General features: G+C 33.2%; 2 protein-coding genes across 5 annotated transcripts; one reads left to right on the top strand and one right to left on the bottom strand.

Moving 5' to 3' along the window:
- Window positions 1-212: 212 nt before the first annotated feature.
- Window positions 213-5,429, top strand: LOC111410329. Of its 3 annotated transcripts, none has more exons than XM_023040600.1 (7): window positions 213-323; window positions 1,298-1,675; window positions 1,778-1,871; window positions 2,801-2,922; window positions 3,069-3,218; window positions 4,655-4,753; window positions 5,113-5,304. In XM_023040600.1, exons 2-7 carry the CDS (start codon window positions 1,355-1,357, stop codon window positions 5,161-5,163), a joined length of 837 nt encoding a protein of 278 aa, XP_022896368.1. In that variant the 5' UTR covers window positions 213-323; window positions 1,298-1,354; the 3' UTR covers window positions 5,164-5,304. The 3 variants fall into 3 exon arrangements, with proteins under 3 accessions (XP_022896368.1, XP_022896367.1, XP_022896369.1); XM_023040599.1 differs by having other exon boundaries at window positions 227-360; window positions 5,113-5,429; XM_023040601.1 differs by lacking the exon at window positions 213-323 and adding an exon at window positions 396-452.
- Window positions 5,430-8,790: 3,361 nt separating this feature from the next.
- LOC111410328 (bifunctional protein FolD 4, chloroplastic) lies at window positions 8,791-12,428 on the bottom strand. Of its 2 annotated transcripts, none has more exons than XM_023040597.1 (5): window positions 12,126-12,428; window positions 10,867-11,192; window positions 9,964-10,200; window positions 9,679-9,846; window positions 8,791-9,533 (listed from the first exon to the last, which is right to left on the bottom strand). In XM_023040597.1, exons 1-5 carry the CDS (start codon window positions 12,304-12,306, stop codon window positions 9,363-9,365), a joined length of 1,083 nt encoding a protein of 360 aa, XP_022896365.1. In that variant the 5' UTR covers window positions 12,307-12,428; the 3' UTR covers window positions 8,791-9,362. The 2 variants fall into 2 exon arrangements, with proteins under 2 accessions (XP_022896365.1, XP_022896366.1); XM_023040598.1 differs by lacking the exon at window positions 12,126-12,428 and adding an exon at window positions 12,030-12,119.
- Window positions 12,429-18,013: the final 5,585 nt, after the last annotated feature.

Here is an 18,013-nt window from a genome sequence, read left to right as displayed (position 1 = left end):
TTACTTCAACATTTTCCACGTGGAAAATTATATCAATCAAACACAATAATTTACAATTCCCAGGAAAATAATTTCTAGATAATTCAATTTCCTGAAATTCATTTTATTTTCACCCAAATTTTATCTTCGCAATGAAACAGACCCTTAGATGCAATCCCTTTCTTAACCTTGTTTGCCAAATCGGGTTCGCCCAATTTATTAAACGGGTAATCTGAATGTTTGGTGGGCCATTTGCGCGGTCCACGTACAACCGAGAGAAATATAGAAAGTGAAACTTCTCCAGAACGAGAAAAAAATTCACCTTCGTCGATTAACGAGAAACAGTAAGTTTGCGTTTCAATTTATTCGGGGGAAAATCAGGTGAAAAATGAACTTATATCTATATTTAAATTTTACATTTTCGGTTGTCTTGATCTCTACTTCGTAGCTGGAAAAAATCCGAGGAATGAAATGTAAATTCATAGTTGTCTATAATATTTTTGAAATGTAAATTCATAGTTATCTATAATTTTCTTTTTCTTTTTTTATTCAGCTGCGCCAAACATGTAAATCGTTTGAGAATTATGAATAAAATTTTCTGTTGTACTGTCGCGTTACTTTTGTGTTCTCTGTTTATTGTAGGCTGAATTTAATTTTCATACAACAATTATATCATGTTTGTGTTCTCTTGCTAAAACCTTCCTCTCGATTAAATAATTATTTGTGCTGATATATACTCGTTCTTAACAAGGTATTAAGTGTGCAGTTGAGCGTGGGTGAAAATTTAAAGCTTGAATTTTTTTTTTGTTTTAGCAGTTAATTTTCGTTATATTGTTGTATTGTTTTTGTGTTATTTGTTTATTATAGGATGAACGGAAGTTCGTATATCATGTTACCATTAGCTGTCGTTCAGAGTTTTGTTGCTAAAACTTCCTTACGATTAAATGATTTAATGTGTTTTGGCAATGTGTTAAGTGTGCAATTGAGTGCAAGGCTTGAATTATGTGTTTTCTTTAACGATTTATTCATAAATGGATTCTTTTTGTATTAAAGCTTGATTTATGTTTTGTTTATCATATATGATTTCTATTAGCACTTTAGTTCCTTCTGTATATGGTGATTTTGAATTAGTTAAGTGTAATAACAGATTTGTGTATGATGCAATAATGAAAAATTTGTTATACATTTTTGAAATTGATTGAATAAAGCGTTTTCTTTTATTTTACATATTTTAAATTGAAATGAAAATTCACGTATGTGGATTTTTTATAGTTGTTTTACTGATAAGACATTTCTTTCTTGTTTTTCCTTCTTTTAGAAGTACTTTGTTTTCCAGTTGAACTCGGTAATTCATCATTAGATTTGAGATTGAAAGATGCTGATGGGGCATGCTGAGGGTCTACCAAAGCTTGAGTCAGCAAAAGATTTGTTGCTCTCTGACCCTGTGTCTGAGCTGGATGGAGATGAAGAAGCTGATATTCCTTCACAAATTCTATACACGGCTTCATTTGAAGAACTAGCATCAAAGAATATACAGTACGATACAATAATATGGGTCTCAATATCTCTACTGCTTGTCTTAGCATGGGGGATTGGGATCATCATGTTGCTTTATTTGCCTTTTAGAAGATGGGTGATTAAGAAGGATATAGCATCACGCGAGCTCTATGTTACATCGAAAGAAATAGTTTACAAGGTTCTTCATCTTCTAATGAATCGATTTTACATTGTTAACTTCACCTTCAAGAGTGAAATTAATAATCTGGAGCTAAAGTATGACAGCTTTCTTCATTTCTAGGTGTCAAGGCCTTCATTTATACCCTTTTGTGGAGAAAGGAAAATTGAAAAGCATGTACCTCTATCATTGGTTATCGATATTATTATTGAACAAGGTAGTATAACTTTCATGGTTCTCTTTTAACCAATGAGTTTTACCATTATTTTATTCTTATGTCCTAAATGGCTTCGTTTGAAATATCCACGCGACTCAATTTCCTTGTCTTGTCATTTCCTGATGAGGAATGACCAACTGTGATAATTGAAGCGATACAAGGTTTTCAACTTTATTCCACCTTTCTAATAATTAGACATTACCCAACTGCAATATTTTGCTCTACAAAAAATTAGACGTGAGGTGATATTGTTGCCATGATCAGTAAGGCCTTTAGACATCTGTGACAGATTAGCATGATTCGTTAGCTCCCACATATACAATGCATCCATACCAATCTAATGCAGGTTTTCCTCTCATTAATGAAATAGACTCATGCATTCGAATAGCAGACTGCAAATTTTTAGAAGCATAATGTGATGATATTGTAATTGTTCGCAACAAACCCCTGTAAAGTTACTCCTTTTCTTCAATTAAGTTTTTTTTCCCCTCTGTGGAATCATGTGGAAATTGGATCCTTTTATCTAGTGAATAACAGGTACAAGCAATTTCCTAGATTTTGCATGGGTGCTTTGGTTTTGTGCAGAGAGAAGATAAAACATCAGGAGAGTTAGTTAAGTCTTCAAGTGGAAAACCTGCATTTTGAGCATATTTGACTGTGAGCTAGATTAGATCTTAAATTCTCAAGTTTCAGAAAAATGAAATAAACTATTAGTGCACATGTACATTTCCAGAACAGATGTGCACACCCTTGTCATGCCCCTTTTTGTACAACTTACGTGTGCACTGGAAGTGTGAGTACTTTGTTGTGAATTTGGTCTAATTAAATAGGTATATCTTGTTTCCTTGTACTCATTTGCCACTTTTTTTTTTTTTCTCCTTTCCTCTCAAAACGAACATATGGAGTCACATACCTTTATTTATGTGCAGGTTTCTTGCAGTCATTGTATGGAATTCATACCTTTAGAATTGAAAGTATAGCACATGGTAAAGCTGCACCAGTTGATGAATTGCGGGTTCAAGGGGTTTATAACCCTGCACTTCTGAGGAAGGTAGTTCTTAACATGATTCCAACTTTATCATGTATCTTTTGGCAATATCATCAGAAGTAATGAATTACACTAAACATACCAGTGATCTATCTTTTGCCATTTGATAACACCAAGTGTAATGCTTAAAGAATTTTGATGATATGCAGGTTGTCGTAACAGAGGCTTCAAAGGCCATACAAAATGTTGGCAATAGTTGGAATCTTAATTCTCAAATTTTGGATATGGGATGCTTGGTTCGTATGGATTCTCTAACCTTGGGTCCAGCTGTTTTGAGATCTCCATCTACAGGCTGGAAGGTAAATATTAAAAAGTAGATTTTTGACCTTGTTTAGAGCTGGATATCTGATAAATGGCTAGTCGAAACGCAATACTTGCTTCAAGATGCCTGTTTTATAATGGACATTTTCAAGTCTAGTACCTATAGAGTCCCTATGATCGGTCATTGTGAATTATTCTTCACCGCTATATATCAAAGAAGAAAACAGAAAGCAAATCTCAGATGCCTAACAAACTTCTTGTTTGGACAAGCATGTAATAGTGCTCCTGAACCCTTGGGTGCAAAAATTATTGAAACCCACTTACCTGTCTCGCCATTTTTCTCTATCATGAAATATGGTCCTGAATGGGGTTTGAAGACCTGGCAGGATTGATAAAATAGCCATCTGTAGACCTCTATGGTCATTCCTTCTAAATTTTCAACATCATAATCTGCATGGTTTTATACCACAAATTCTGTAATTTATTTTCTTCTCCTGCCAACCCTTTCCAAGAACATTGAACTGAAAAATTCACACATTTTATGTTGGATATGGAGCTCTTGCTCACTTAAGTGAAGTTTGGCGTACATTGGTTATTCATGATTGTACCAATTGCCCTGTTATTTGGGTTACTCTTACCAGATTAATGTTGAACTGTACCCTTGCTCAAGTTGCTTTCAGTGATTTTTTTCTTTTTCAGTTCTCATAGTAATTCTAAGAAGTACATCGTGCTCTATTGAAAACAAATTATGAAGAATGGAAACAGTTTTATATTGTGCTATATATCTGAAGAATGTTCCCTTCACTGTATTATCGATCAACAAAATCAGTTACAAAAGTTTGCGTTCCTGTGTTTCCAGAATCTCATGACAGGATCTTGAAGATCGATAATTCATTTTCTTGACTTCAAGATTAATGTCATTTAGAAGATATAATTTGCCATAATAGGTACTTCATTCTTCGAGAGCCAGGGGTTTCAGTCAGTGGATCATCTCTTTTTGCTTGTATAGTGATCACACAGTGCCCTTCGTATAGTTCAATGATATAATTAAGAGAAGTGCAGACGATATTTTTTTGGGGGGCGTGTGTAGGGGGAAGGGTACCTTTGTTATTTCTAGGGAGTTTTCGGTTATCACTTATCAGCTCTGTAACTTGCTCAGTTCCACATGTCCATGGTCTTAACCAAAGAGCATAGGAAATATGCTATCTGATTATCTAGTATGAGGATGGAGGAATATGATCATTCTTACAGTTGTCTTGCCCATCTTTTTGTTCTTTACAAAAGTATGCTAATTTGACACGTAATCTGTGCTCTATGTTTTCAGGGGATTGGTTGAAAAACATTCTTCAACTTGTATGCATATGTTGGTTTGTGATTGAAGAACACAAAAATCATCTTGCATCATATCTTTTCTTTTCTTTTTGGTGTAAGAAGTGTTTCTGATCTGTTCACTTTACTTCTATCTGTTATGCAGACAATGAATTCTCCTCCCCATTCTTTGGTGGACAACAGAGGCATTGTACCCTCGGATTTGATGCTTCACAAACTTGAAGAAGTTAACAAGTCAGTGAAGGTGAGTTCTCGAGATACCCATTGAATGGCTTATTTATTAAGTAGATGTAGGGCGTGTTTGGTAATGTTTAAATGGTAACTTTTAAGTAAATATGTTTTAAAGTTTAAATTAATTTTTGTATGGTTAAAATTGGAGTGAGGAGGTTGTTTAAGTTTATAGTAAGTTACCTTCAAAATAAGTGACCTTTTTAACGTATAAGAAAAAAGTAAAGGGAAGAGTGAGGAGGTTGCTTATTCTAACTTGTTCGAGTCAAAAAGTTAGCCAAAATGCTCTGCGTCATTATGTTTACGAAATCCATAATTGTTTAACTTGTTTAATTGCCTTTGAGTTCATCACATGATTTTCTTTCTTCTGACTAGAAAATTGAGTTTCTTATGGAGAAGTCCCAGGCCTCTCCTGCATTCAGTTAAAAGAAGTTGGCTGTACCCCAATGGCACCCCTTGGTTACCTAGTCCGAGATAGGAGATGAAAGAAGCAATTGTAGACTTACCGTTTGTACATACAAGACAATTAATGTAGGTCTGAGGATCTCTCTCTCTCTCTCTCTCTCTCTCTCTAACTCCTATGTTACAAGCATTCAGTAGGAAAACCTAGATAGTTGATTTTATCCGATTTGTTGTTATTTTTCTATTGTACGATTTACTCTATTAAACATGTCTGTGTCCATGTTGCTCTATGTTGTTTTACCTATTAGATCATGCTCGGTGTACAGAATATTTTGTCCACTTCCTTGACAGAACAGTCATTGGACTGTTTAAAAAATAGTCAGTTTTTGCAGCCCAATCATATGCTGACACTGCATATGTCAAGTAGGTGGGTAAAAAATTCTGTACAAATTGAATTATCCTTACCTTTTAGAGGTTTTAATTTCTGGCCTCAAAACTGGGAGGGAGGGGTCTAGAGTGGACTGAACTTTTATTGCTATGCTGGGAAAAGTATGCCTCGTCCTCAAAAAATGTTGTAAAAATATGTAGTCACGCAGTTCTCAAAACTTGACATTTTCAGAAAACGTTCACGTGCTATAATTAGCGTGTGGATAAACCTTTTTTGTTCGATTTCCAATGAGATTATTGGATTTCGATTTTCCTCGTGTCTATAGAGAAAATGTGGAATAAGAAGGGCCTTAGTAATTTCCAAAAGAACCACTTATAGTATCCAATTGACAATTGATAGGAGGAAAAACAAAAGAATTTGATAGTTTCTCATGCATCTCTTGCTCGTTTAACTAATTTGAGTGATTGAGTGGACGAAAAAAAATGTGGGCATTAGAATTTAGAAAAATGATTGTTTTCACTATAAGGCAAAAGCATAAAATAAAATTTTTTAATTTATTCCAATCTAGTCTCTATAATATATCCAAATGGCGAAGCAACAGAAATTCTGGGTAAAGGGTGGGCAATGGCGGATCTTAGGGTTTTCTTAAACGCAAGTGTATTTTGGTCCATTTACCTAAAAGATGGCTATATTTGCAAAGTTTTTCAAAAATGGCTTCTCCTTTTTTTTTTTTTTTTAGTCAAAATGCACTTTAAATTATGGCTATATATTCTAATTTCCCAAAAATAATAATAATGAAAGTTATCTTTGAGGATACTTCTTAAATGAATGAAATTTGAATGGATGTGATACGGATTGATGTAGATACAATTATTGAATTAATCTTATTCTTTGATTGATTTAATCATTCAAAGCAATTTATGGAAGAACTCTCTTTAGCCGACCGAATTCGTAAAGTTGTACAAACATTTGATGCATAAGAATGTGGCCTTGAGAAGAGAACAACAATTAAAAATGAATTTTTAATACTCTATAGGCTTAGTAGCAAAATGAGAAAATCAAGTGAAAAAATACATGTGTTAAACTACTAAAGAAGTAATAACCCTTGAAGAGGGTAGAACAAGGTCTAACTGAAAAAGAAGTGAATTATTGATTATCATAGACCCTTATGTCCTCATCCCGATCGTAGATTTACTTATTAATTCAAGAAATTGAGTAATTTTAATATTTTAATTGTACTTTAAGGTGTCTACCTTGATCATTATAACACTTGTGCCATTAACTTTTTTCACTTAATTCTTATTTTCAACCTTTAATTAATTTGCACATCTCGTCCTTAATGATAGTTTCCATTACAATATCCTATTTGTGTGATTTGAATTTCCTTCCTTCCTTTTTTTTTTTTTGAAAGTACAATGCACAAGTAAGCTCCTATTTGATTCATATTCGTTAAACACTAGTTTTTCAAACTCATTTTCAATCACATTCTTCTAATAAAATATTTTTATACGTAAATCTAAAATTTTTCTTACTTTTTAACTATAATTCTCCAAAAAAAATTCATTATTCTAAATTTTATTAACTCAAAAATGGGTATCAAACAAACCTTAAGTTGTTTTACACACAGGCTTCTTGGATGAAAATCTTTATTTAATGAAATGTTGGGAATAAGAATGCGTTGAAACAAAGTTAGGAATACAAGTATTACAATAAGCAAAGAGTTAGACTTCATGTGTAATTAAAATGTGGCATGGCTAATAATAAAAATTGTAGAGCAAATATAATAATCCTTCATGTGTGAAACTGTCTTTTGATGCCCCCATCAACTTTATAAATGAGATAATCAAATAAAATAAGAACTTATAAATTCTAATTACGTATTACTTTGTTTGATCGATAATGCTAAAAATATAGATAGGAGTTAAGGATAACTATGTTATCGAGGATAAAACCAAGCGTACAAATCATTTTTTGACAAAAAATTTCCAAATACTGCGTTGGTAGCATCTAAGTGGTCAATTTTCATTTTTATTTTTTTTTTGCAATCACCAATGAAGGGGCGCCACGTCACCGTCTGTATAAATTCTGTACACGTGTTATAGATGTGAGTGATGCAAAGAGTTGAAAGTTGATTTAATGGTCAAGATAAGGAATGAGAATAATTAATTTATATCTATTAAGAGAAATGCTGACTGCCTGTACAGGCCACACACATTATAAGGGGGTAATTGATTTTTTTAAATAATCCTCCACCCCCTCACACAGCATGTGAGGGACTTGTACATTAAGCATTTTTCATCTATTAAACAGTCAAACTCACATTTTGATTTGACAGGAACGTGATTAGTATGGAAGGCTCAAATAAAACAAGGCTTTTGCCAAACGAACAGGGCCCTGGACGTCCCTGAAGAATAGTCCATAAAACAAATAATTGTAATTCTACCTGTCGGATTGCAATTTTTTAAGAAACTGTTCCTATCATTATGGCTAAATTGTCTCTAAGGGTCCATTTGATTATTAGAATAAAATTTAGATGGAAAAAAAATAAATTTCAAGGAATTGAATTGTTTAAAACTTGTTTTATTGAAAATTGTCAATTAAATATGTTTAATTAGTATAATTTTCTACTTAAAAAATGTTGAAATTTTATATCTTTTAGTGTTTATTTACCTTTGTTTTTATGAAAATTGTCAATTAATTGGATAGATTTTTTTACAAGTGTGAATAAAATTTATTTTCATTGCCAAAAATAAAACAAAATAACTGAAAAACCCATTTTCTCACCAAAACCCAAGGAATTGTAGTTTCCCATTTTTGTGAAAAATAAGAATGAAAAATATACCCGTTATGAGTCTCACATAAGAGATAGAAATTCAAATTTGATGACTTGATGTGATAGATAACAATCATTTTTGTTATTTTAATAGGGAAAGAATGGAAAACAAATGAAGCTGAAATTCCTTCAAAACCAAGAAAATGGCTTCACGTGAGGGAGAAGTGAAATAATAATTCCATGGAAAATTTTGAAAATCAAACACCACAAATTGGGAGGAAAACGGTTCCATGAAAAATGGCTCTATCAAACAGGCCCTAAATGTGTATTTTACAGCATAATTAACAAGATGAGAGACCTTAACTAAAGAGCCTAGAAGCCGTTACTAAGCCTACAGCGCAAGCTGAGCCAACTTAGAAGGCGAAGCCCATGTACAAATTTCTTTCGGGATGAACTTCACATCAATTAATAATAAAACTAAAAATCAACATATAAGAACTTTGATTATTCCTCTTCATAAACTTGACCTTAACATTTTCATGCGATTTCCAATGCTCGTGCCAATGTGAGATTATTGTCAACTCTACATAGAATACGTAATGAATACCTGAAAGAGGTCTACTGCTTCTCTCATGTAGATGTCGAGCTTCTTTCTCAAAATGTAGAATCAGTGCCAACAGTTTATCCAATTTTTTCCCGAATAATGTGAAATCTCTAAACATAATTAATATAAAGGATGTGAACACTAAGCCTCAATATTTACACCACAATAAATAAATAAATAAAAATGAATGTTCGATGCCTGCAAATATTGGGCTAACAGTATACTATTACTGTGAGAGCACAAAGCTTCCTATGCAGATTCTCAATAGGTCCATCTCACAACCATCACTAGTCAAAACCATTTATCGTGCCGAAAATCCAACCAACTTGGACGCTTGAGTCTCTTATAAAGACGCTCCTCATTTTCAACAGAGGAAACAGGTGAAGCTTAACAGCATGTCAATTAGGTTTAATCATAATATTATTTATCCTTAGGCAGGCTTATTAGGTTGAAGAGATCTACTTGAAATTGTTAATCCTCTTTGCTGAGATCAGAGTATTTGAAAGAAGCATGGCTATTGTCATGGGCCCCACTCCTCCGGGAACAGGGGTGATGGCTGAAGCAATCTTGCTTGCTTCCTCATAACAAACATCTCCAACTAGTCGATAGCCTCGAGGGCTTTTAGCATCCTGTCAAATTTGTAATGGACAATATAAGTTATATTCACCTATAGTGGAAGAGGGTAAACAAAATAATGCACTCAAGGGGTAAAGATTGAGGGGAACAATGATTAATACACATTAAAATGGGGTTCAGTAGTAAAAGGTATCAGACCTCGACAGGATTAATACCAACATCAATAACTACAGAGCCGGGCTTGATCCAGCTACCCTTCACCATGTTTGGCTGGCCAACTGCTGAAATAATGATATCTGCTTCTCTCGTGATCTTCTCAGGATTCTTTGTTCTTGAATGGACAATACTGACTGTAGCATCTTCCCTCTACCAGTACATGCAAAATGTTGAAATGGAACTATGTCAAATTGTAGCAAGTACAAGAGTCCCAATGTTTGAGCCTATAAATATTGATATTTAAAAAGATGGCAATGCGCTTATTACTTGCAACAGCAGGGCAGCAGGCATTCCAACGATGTTACTCCTGCCAATAACAACAGCCCTCTGTCCCTTGATATCAACACCATATCTGTGCAACAACTCTATGCATCCTTTTGGTGTACACGGAACAAATAATGGTTCTCTATCTCTCATGGCCAGACGACCAATATTCAGTGGGTGGAATCCATCGACATCTTTTTCAATACAAACAGCATTTAAGACATTCTGTTCATTCATATGCTGGTCCAACATAAAAACAACCGGAATACTGGGTGAGAAATCAAAAGAAAACTGAAACTAGTGAATCTGTCGTGCATAAAAATACTCTTCATTCCCAAAATTTTTACGTCGGGTGAATTTACACTTCTACTCCATTTGGAACCCAAATAATCAGTTTAAAGGTTTCTTTTCTCGTGAAAATCAACGCAAATAAATTTGGCAAACAAATTCCAGAGTAGTTTTGCCTGATAGAATATAAAGAAATTTGATGCTAGAGATGGTTTGAAACAGTCAATTTGATAACTAAAATTTTAGAAAGAAACAAAATGACACAGAGATAAGATGCGCAAGAAGGACAATATTGAAGGGCAATATTCTATTACTTATAGCCCCACATCAAATCAAATCATGTGACCAAAATATTGAAACATATTGCCGATAAAAGACAGTTTTTGCTTAGCTTATGACATATTTAAATGCTCATTTTCTGAATGCTCAAGTAAAATTTGTTATAATAGGACAAAAGCCAAGCATTAAGGCAGATTAATAAGAGAAAACTGGAGTCGATCGAATATTTACTAAATAGAGATGTCATATATTTCTTACTACATGAATCTTTTATTGATCTATTGGTCACATTTTCCCACCACAGAAATTTCAGCTATGAAAGATGATACTCGGGCTTACAGAAGGAAGAGGTAACTGGACAAGGATGCCATGTACAGATGGATCATCATTGAAGCGTGAGATATGCTCAAGCACTTCTTGTTCAGAAGAATCTTCAGGCAAACGCACTTCATATGAATTGATCCCAACAGATTCACATGATTTCTTCTTGTTGCGAACATAAGTTGCAGAATCCTTCCTATCCCCAACAAGAATGACTGCCAATCCAGGAACAACACCTATAGAGTCTTTCATCCTTGATATTTCAACATCTATTTCATCTCTAATTTCTTTGGCAACTGATTTTCCATCAATGACCTTTGCAGAAGCCTCCGTGGTCATTGCAGCTGCAGAATATTCCAGAAGAAGAGGGTAAGAAAAGAAAACCCTAACACCAATTTACTTCTTTTGTAACATGAATGTTTAAACCTTAAACAGACAAAAGTATATCATATGGAATATGTATCAAGTATTCAAAATTTTATTCAAATGAAATATATCGAAAATGAAGTGCCATTACTTGTACTCCAAATACACATACAAACTATTGCAAGCTAGACTTAGCAATTAGGGTTGGAACTCGGCGAACGAAAACTTCAAGATTATATACTGTCTACAGTCAGTTCTTTCCACAATTTAATTCCAACAACCAGTCTCAATTATGCAGCAGCAAAAAACCCAGTGGAATCAATATACTCAATAGAACCTCCGTGTGCACGAGTTCTTTGAGTGTATTAGAAACTATTTGTTTGAAAACGAAACTTGTGCTTATCCAATGGTACACCTATGATAATCAGATTTTTACCAGACTATTACAGTGAGGTAGAGACTTTATTTGCATTTTGCCCCTACACATCATCACATTACTCTCCTGCAGGCTTGACTTCATTAACTGTAGCTCAGAACAATCACCACAGCTAGTAGTTTCTATTAAATTTTTTCATCAAAGACAGAACCTTTTCAACTAGTACACAACTCATAAATCACCCTCCGTGATAACCTCCATTTATAAACACATTTTATAACTTCATCAAATATAACTAATATTTTCATTATAAAAGTTCTTAAACCTAATGGCAATGGATTTTACTTTTTTATTTTTTTTTTAATGACCGTGGGTGTCAGGGCTAGCTATGCGCACCATGATTAATCCCACAGCCTGAAGTTTACAGCCGAATACTCACCTCAGTGCACTGAGTGGACTCCGGTGAGTATTGGGAGCAACTGAGCTACCCTCAAGGTTAATGGCAATAGAAAATTTGGTAATGGGCGTGTTTTACCAGTCAGAAGTGAGGATGAAGAACGTGTGGAGATGACGATGCCACTGGTGCCTCGACTCCTGAAAAGGGCGGAAATGTTCGGAACAGGGCCCACATGGTGGAAGGCTCTGTGAGCCTTACGAGAGCAGTAATCAGGAGTTGAGGTGAATACCGTAACCCTGGCAGCGGCGGAGGATGCCATTTTTCGGCGGAGCGTTTGGGCTTTCTGTCTCAACGCTATGCTTGCTCTTCTTTGATTAAAGGGGAAAATGATGAAAAGCAGCTAGGGTTTTCAGATTGCAGATAAATTAGAATTTGTTGAAATAAATTGGTTCCGTGTATAGGGTTTTATCGAATTTCAGTGATTTGATAGCAACAAATTATAATTATGTGATCAGATTGAGATTTTACTAAAAGTTTAGTGACCAAAAATGAAATTACCTCCTTTACGTATTAACAAAACGAAAGAAATTACGAAAATATTTCAAATTATTGAGGAAACGAGAATATTATTAAGACTGTTTTTGGCCTCCATCAATTTCAAAATACTTTTTTTTTTCTCTTTTTTTAAATAATATACATTCATTCAATAAAATAATATTGCACATAAATTTAAAAATTTTCTTTTTTTTTTAATCACACATTCTTCAAAAAAAAATCACTATTACAAAATACAATTTTTCTCAAAAATTATTTATAATGAAGCATAAACAAGGGATAAAAATAAGGTGCATACTATTATTTTATTGTATTCAATGTTGAAAAGCCAAATCAAAATGCACATGTTATGCCTCTTTTAATAAGATTTCAAATGACCATGTGACAATCTGCTAGTAAGTTCAATCATAGTAACACTCCACGTCACTATCCCACTTGACCTTGTTAGGGTCATACATTGATGTAATCAAAGTTATGCATTGCCTCAATCAAGGTGTTGTGTAGAGACCGACTTCGTGACCTAAGTGAGGTGCTATACCCTGCTGCAACATGAATTCGAGGCAATTAACCTATTATGAGAGAAGGCGTCTTCACTTCATCTCTTCGAAGAGATCTTTCGTACAAGATATTCCTATTATTAATTAATGTGACATCTCTGCAACAAAAATCTCATGGTCTACTTGTCGGTCTATTTTTGAGAGGTCGGACCTAGATTATAAGTAATTACTTTTTGGAAACGTTAAATGCCCCTAAACCTATGATTGATATAGTGAAACCTAGGAGAAGATTTTTTGACACATCAGAGTGAAAACAGGTGTCTTTTCATCAAACAGTAACCATTCCTCATTTTTTATCATAAAAACTCGCACTCAGTGCAAAAAAGGCTAATGCAACATTTACACACTCTTAAGTAATATTGTCCCCTCATTTTTATTTTCTAATCATCCTCGATGACCGTACACTTGTGTGGCACTCGTCTCCTTACGTCTCACACCCAAATATAATCATATAAGTTGACTGACTTGATCGTCGAGGACTTGCGACCACCTCCCCTACCCATTTCGTATAGTATTTGGCATGGTTTAACAACTATGAACTACCCAATACTCATTGATCCCTTTCCCGAACACATACATGTTTCATGTTGTGTGGGTAGTTATAATATCTGACTTTTCCTTTTTTCTATTCTATTCGGAACATTCCAAATGAATTTCTGACAATTCATTTCTATTTCTAGAAAATCCTCAATGGTATGAGGATTTAGAGTAATGAAATAGGGAAATGCAAGTTAAATATACTTACACTGGTGCTCAATTGTTCACTGGTGCTCAATTGTTCGATTTCAAATGAACAAATTCAAACTTGAAAATGATTTTTCTGATTCTCGAAGAATGAGGGGCAAAGGGATTAGTTTGGAGAAGAATTCACACGAATTGAATTTTTTGAGAAACATATGAAGAGAGAATTTTGATTTTCACCCGTTCTTATTAAGAAATCAAAAGAAACTTCAAAAATGGAAGAAAATGTGGAAAGCGAGAAAAGAGCCCTTAACTGCAACAGATGTGGGAGAGGCTAGGTTTAGGGTTGGGCAAATCTCCCGAACCGATCCGAACTTGACGATTCTTGTCAAATTAAATACCCGAACGGGTATCTGAATTGAGAACCGACGGGTACGGTTCGGTTCTCGGTTCTAGACCAAGAACCGAAGAACCGAATCTTTTTTTTTTTTTATATTGAGTAAATCAAATTATTTTAATTTTAACTTTTTCTAAACAAATTAACAAATTAATGATTTCTAAATCCAAATTTTTGGCCCAATAATTTGTTTCATTACTAATTTTTTAATTTTTGGCCCAATTACCCATTTTATTGTTTCATTTCTTACCCAAATAAGATCAAATCCACTAAATAACCCTAAACACCTACAATAAAGTGCATAACGTTGTCTCGACTCTCGCACTCACTCTCGCAGCCTATCTAATATTTCAAAACCTATACAATCGTCGGCCGACACTCTGACCTCCGATCGAAGCCGTGACTTTCCTCGACTGAAGCTTTGATCGTAGCGATCATTTGAACAAGGTAGTTTACTAATCTCTGACATTCCAAAACTATTGAATGTATCATTAGTCGTATTTATATAACATTGTTATAAATGTTAAAAAAATTAATTATAGTACAGAACCGAACGGAACCGAACCGATCCGAACCGAACCGAATGGAACCGAACCCGAATGGTTCTATAATTATATTTGGACCCGACGGTTCCATTTACTAGATACCCGAAAAGTTTGGTTCGGTTCGGTTCTAAAGAGAACCGAACCGACCCGCACCCACCCCTAACTAGGTTAGTTGAAACTGGTTATTGATTCAAGAACGTAAGATGCCCCTTGTGGTTCCGGAGGTTCCAACTACAAGAGAACTAGGAATGGAGAGTTTTCTCCCCTTTCAGCCCAACTCATTGATCTTAAGAATACTGGTTCAAATTTCGATATTTGCACCCTGTCGAAATAAGAAATCATGAAATATATGTTTGGAATAGATTCCATTTTGAGAGAGCACTCATCTTGGGGCGATCTTACTAAGATGCTTTCAACAGTTATCCAATCCACACTTGGCTACCTAACATTTCCTCACAGTTATGGAATAAGACATTAATTTCTCAATAAGATGCATTTTTTTTTATCCTACTACAATAAAACAAAAGAAAATAAATAAGAATTCTTGGCAAACTCCAGCCGTTAAGAAATTACAACCTTCCAAATAGGAACTAGCCCATCCATGGGTATACCATAAAGTTAGTCATTTTCAAATGATATCCACATTGTTTACAAATATTTGTTTTTTATTTTAAAATTTCTTATAAGTTAATCCATAACAATTTTCGCATTGAACCCACAAATGCTTGTATTTTTGAGTTACCATGAGATCATTAGACCATTCTCTTAGAGTTAAAGAGAAAAACTACGTGAATGTGAGTGAAGTCAAGATGTTGTAGTCACGTCACCCATGTAAAAGTTGATGTCAACACCACATCAAAGATAAATATATAATTTGCACAAAATCGATTATAAAAATATATTAAATTGATTAATTTGTCACAATTTTCTACTTGCATTGTGTTTACTTGACATGGATGTCAACATTGTTTTGAGTGTACATTCTGTGTCGTTAGCGGCAAGCTGTGTTACGTTGGTAATTTAATTTATATTTTATTATTTATTAACAATTTTCTTCTTTTAGCCCCAATCTTCACATTTGAAGCTCAAACTATCTACATTTTTGTGTCAACCAACAATTAAATTTGAATAATTTTTGTTGCTAATGAACTACACATCTAGCCTTATTTTCAATACAATTAAAGTCAATGATATAAATTGTTTTTCGTGACTCCATTTATTTCAATTCTATATATTTTTTAACAATATAACATGTCATATTGATAATGTCCATGTTATAAACGACAACCTTTTCAAGTGACGCGTATTTAGCATTTTTGTCATTAAAATATATATAGTTTTAGAGGCTCATGAGATTAAAAATGAGCACTCTAAAAATACGAAAAAGGTAAAATGAAAGTTATGACAATATTTTTAAAAGAAAGCTCCCCGTTTGGTAGTTATTTTTTTCAAAATGTATTTTTCTCTTTCTTCTTTACAATCACACATTCTTTATTAAAATAATATTACACGTATACAAAGTCATGTTTACCTTGTATCCAGATGTCTTGATCCATTTCGAATCCTTGGCATTGGATCATTGATCTTTTTTGTATTTCACTTACTTTTATACTTCCCGAGGATGCCTGGTGTATTTGTTTGTGATATTTGCTTGTGATTTTCTCGAGAATGCCCGGTGTACTTGTACATGAAACGTTTTTGATCAATATATTTACATTTATCGATCAAAAAAAAAATGGAATAGTGAAATCCCAATTAAAATGTCCTTGAAAATTCACAAAGGTGTCAACATGGATCATTGCGCTCAAGTTCATTGTTACCTATAATGGCCAGACTCCTTTCACACACCCGTAACGACTCAACTCATTTCACACCCGCAAACGATTCAACTCATTTCACACATCTAAGTATACCTCAAAACAACTGTGCAGTTCCGGACATAGTTTTCATTTGGAAGGTTCAAATTTTCTTAGACAATGAAAAAAAGAACATAAGGGGCATATCCCGTAACATGATATTCTCTATGCGCAAATCAAAATTAATCCAACATAATCCATTCGATGGATACAGAAAACGAGTATGAGTTGGCCACAACCCATAGTTCTAAAAACAAATTCAATATTGAAAAGAAATATATAACTAAGAGGTTAAGTATCACTCATTTCAAAAATAAAACAAAAGTTTCAAATTTCGAAAATAAGATATTTTTTTAAGATTTATTTATTTTTAATTAATTAATTATAATTATATTAATTGAATATATTAAAGTCACATATCTATACAATTTGATCATAAATTAACGATTTAGTTATTCACATATTATTTTTGGGTCACAAATCAAAATTCTTATATATCACAAATTATTTTATAGGTCACAATTTATTGATAGATCCACAAGTCAAAAATTTATAAGTCACAATTTATTTATCGATCATCAATTACAAATATTATAAATCACAACTTATTATATGTCACAAAATTATCAAATTATCGATAATAAATTAACAATTTTTTAGGTCACATATTAGGGGTGAACGCGGTTCGATCTGGAAAATTTGTGCTATATTTTCAAATTAAACCATTTTATGCGATTTGAAATTTTTCCAAACCAAACAAACTATTTTATTTTTTGAACCAAACCATAATTTGCGTTTGGTTCAATTTTAATTTGCAGTTTATCTATCGACATTATAGTAATATATTTAACATAAGTTAACATAGAAGTTTAAATGTGAACTAATAATGTTAAATGTTAAATTATATTAATATTTACCACGAAATTCATGAATAAATTATTTTCAAAATTGACTGCTAAAAGATTTTAATAAAAAAAAATACATCTTTCTTCATTTTTATTTACATTTTTTTTATTTGACATTTATATTGTCATATAACAGTTGATAAATGTAAAATTACATTATGTCATTATAGTTTGCTTAAAACTCATTTCGTCTTACTAGTAAGATGTTAAATAAGAATTAAACGGGATATATTTAAATGTACAAAGATTGGAATTGACGAATTTCATTCTAACTATTTTATAAAAGTAAAAAGTAGTAGTACTAGTTAGGGAATTTTAACATTTTCACAAAATCAATACGCTCCGTCCTTCATTCTTTTCAAATCACAAACAAATTCATTAACTCTCTAGACATACAAAAAGTTACTTTTCTATCCAAATCACAACTCACAAGTGTATAATAAATTCAAAAATAACAAATAAAATAACAATGAAAAAATAGTTTGAATGAAAATCTGAAACTTACTGAAAGAGAAAAGAGAAAGAGATGA

The sequence above is a fragment of the Olea europaea genome, chromosome 15 (assembly GCF_002742605.1).
Source record: "Olea europaea var. sylvestris chromosome 15, O_europaea_v1, whole genome shotgun sequence".
NCBI lineage: Eukaryota > Viridiplantae > Streptophyta > Magnoliopsida > Lamiales > Oleaceae > Olea > Olea europaea.
This window is presented reverse-complemented; position numbering and strand designations above follow the sequence as displayed.

Excerpts from the sequence above, each read along its gene's own strand:
- LOC111410329 (XM_023040599.1), top strand. The coding sequence starts at position 1,355 with ATGCTGATGGGGCATGCTGAGGGTCTACCAAAGCTTGAGTCAGCAAAA. Across the intron at positions 1,676-1,777 it reads CGAAAGAAATAGTTTACAAG|GTGTCAAGGCCTTCATTTAT; the intron begins GTTCTTCATCTT and ends CTTCATTTCTAG. Across the intron at positions 2,923-3,068 it reads ACCCTGCACTTCTGAGGAAG|GTTGTCGTAACAGAGGCTTC; the intron begins GTAGTTCTTAAC and ends GATGATATGCAG.
- LOC111410328 (XM_023040597.1), bottom strand. The coding sequence starts at position 12,306 with ATGGCATCCTCCGCCGCTGCCAGGGTTACGGTATTCACCTCAACTCCT. Across the intron at positions 9,847-9,963 it reads CTGCTGCCCTGCTGTTGCAA|AGGGAAGATGCTACAGTCAG; the intron begins GTAATAAGCGCA and ends ATGTACTGGTAG. Across the intron at positions 9,534-9,678 it reads TTGGTATTAATCCTGTCGAG|GATGCTAAAAGCCCTCGAGG; the intron begins GTCTGATACCTT and ends CAAATTTGACAG.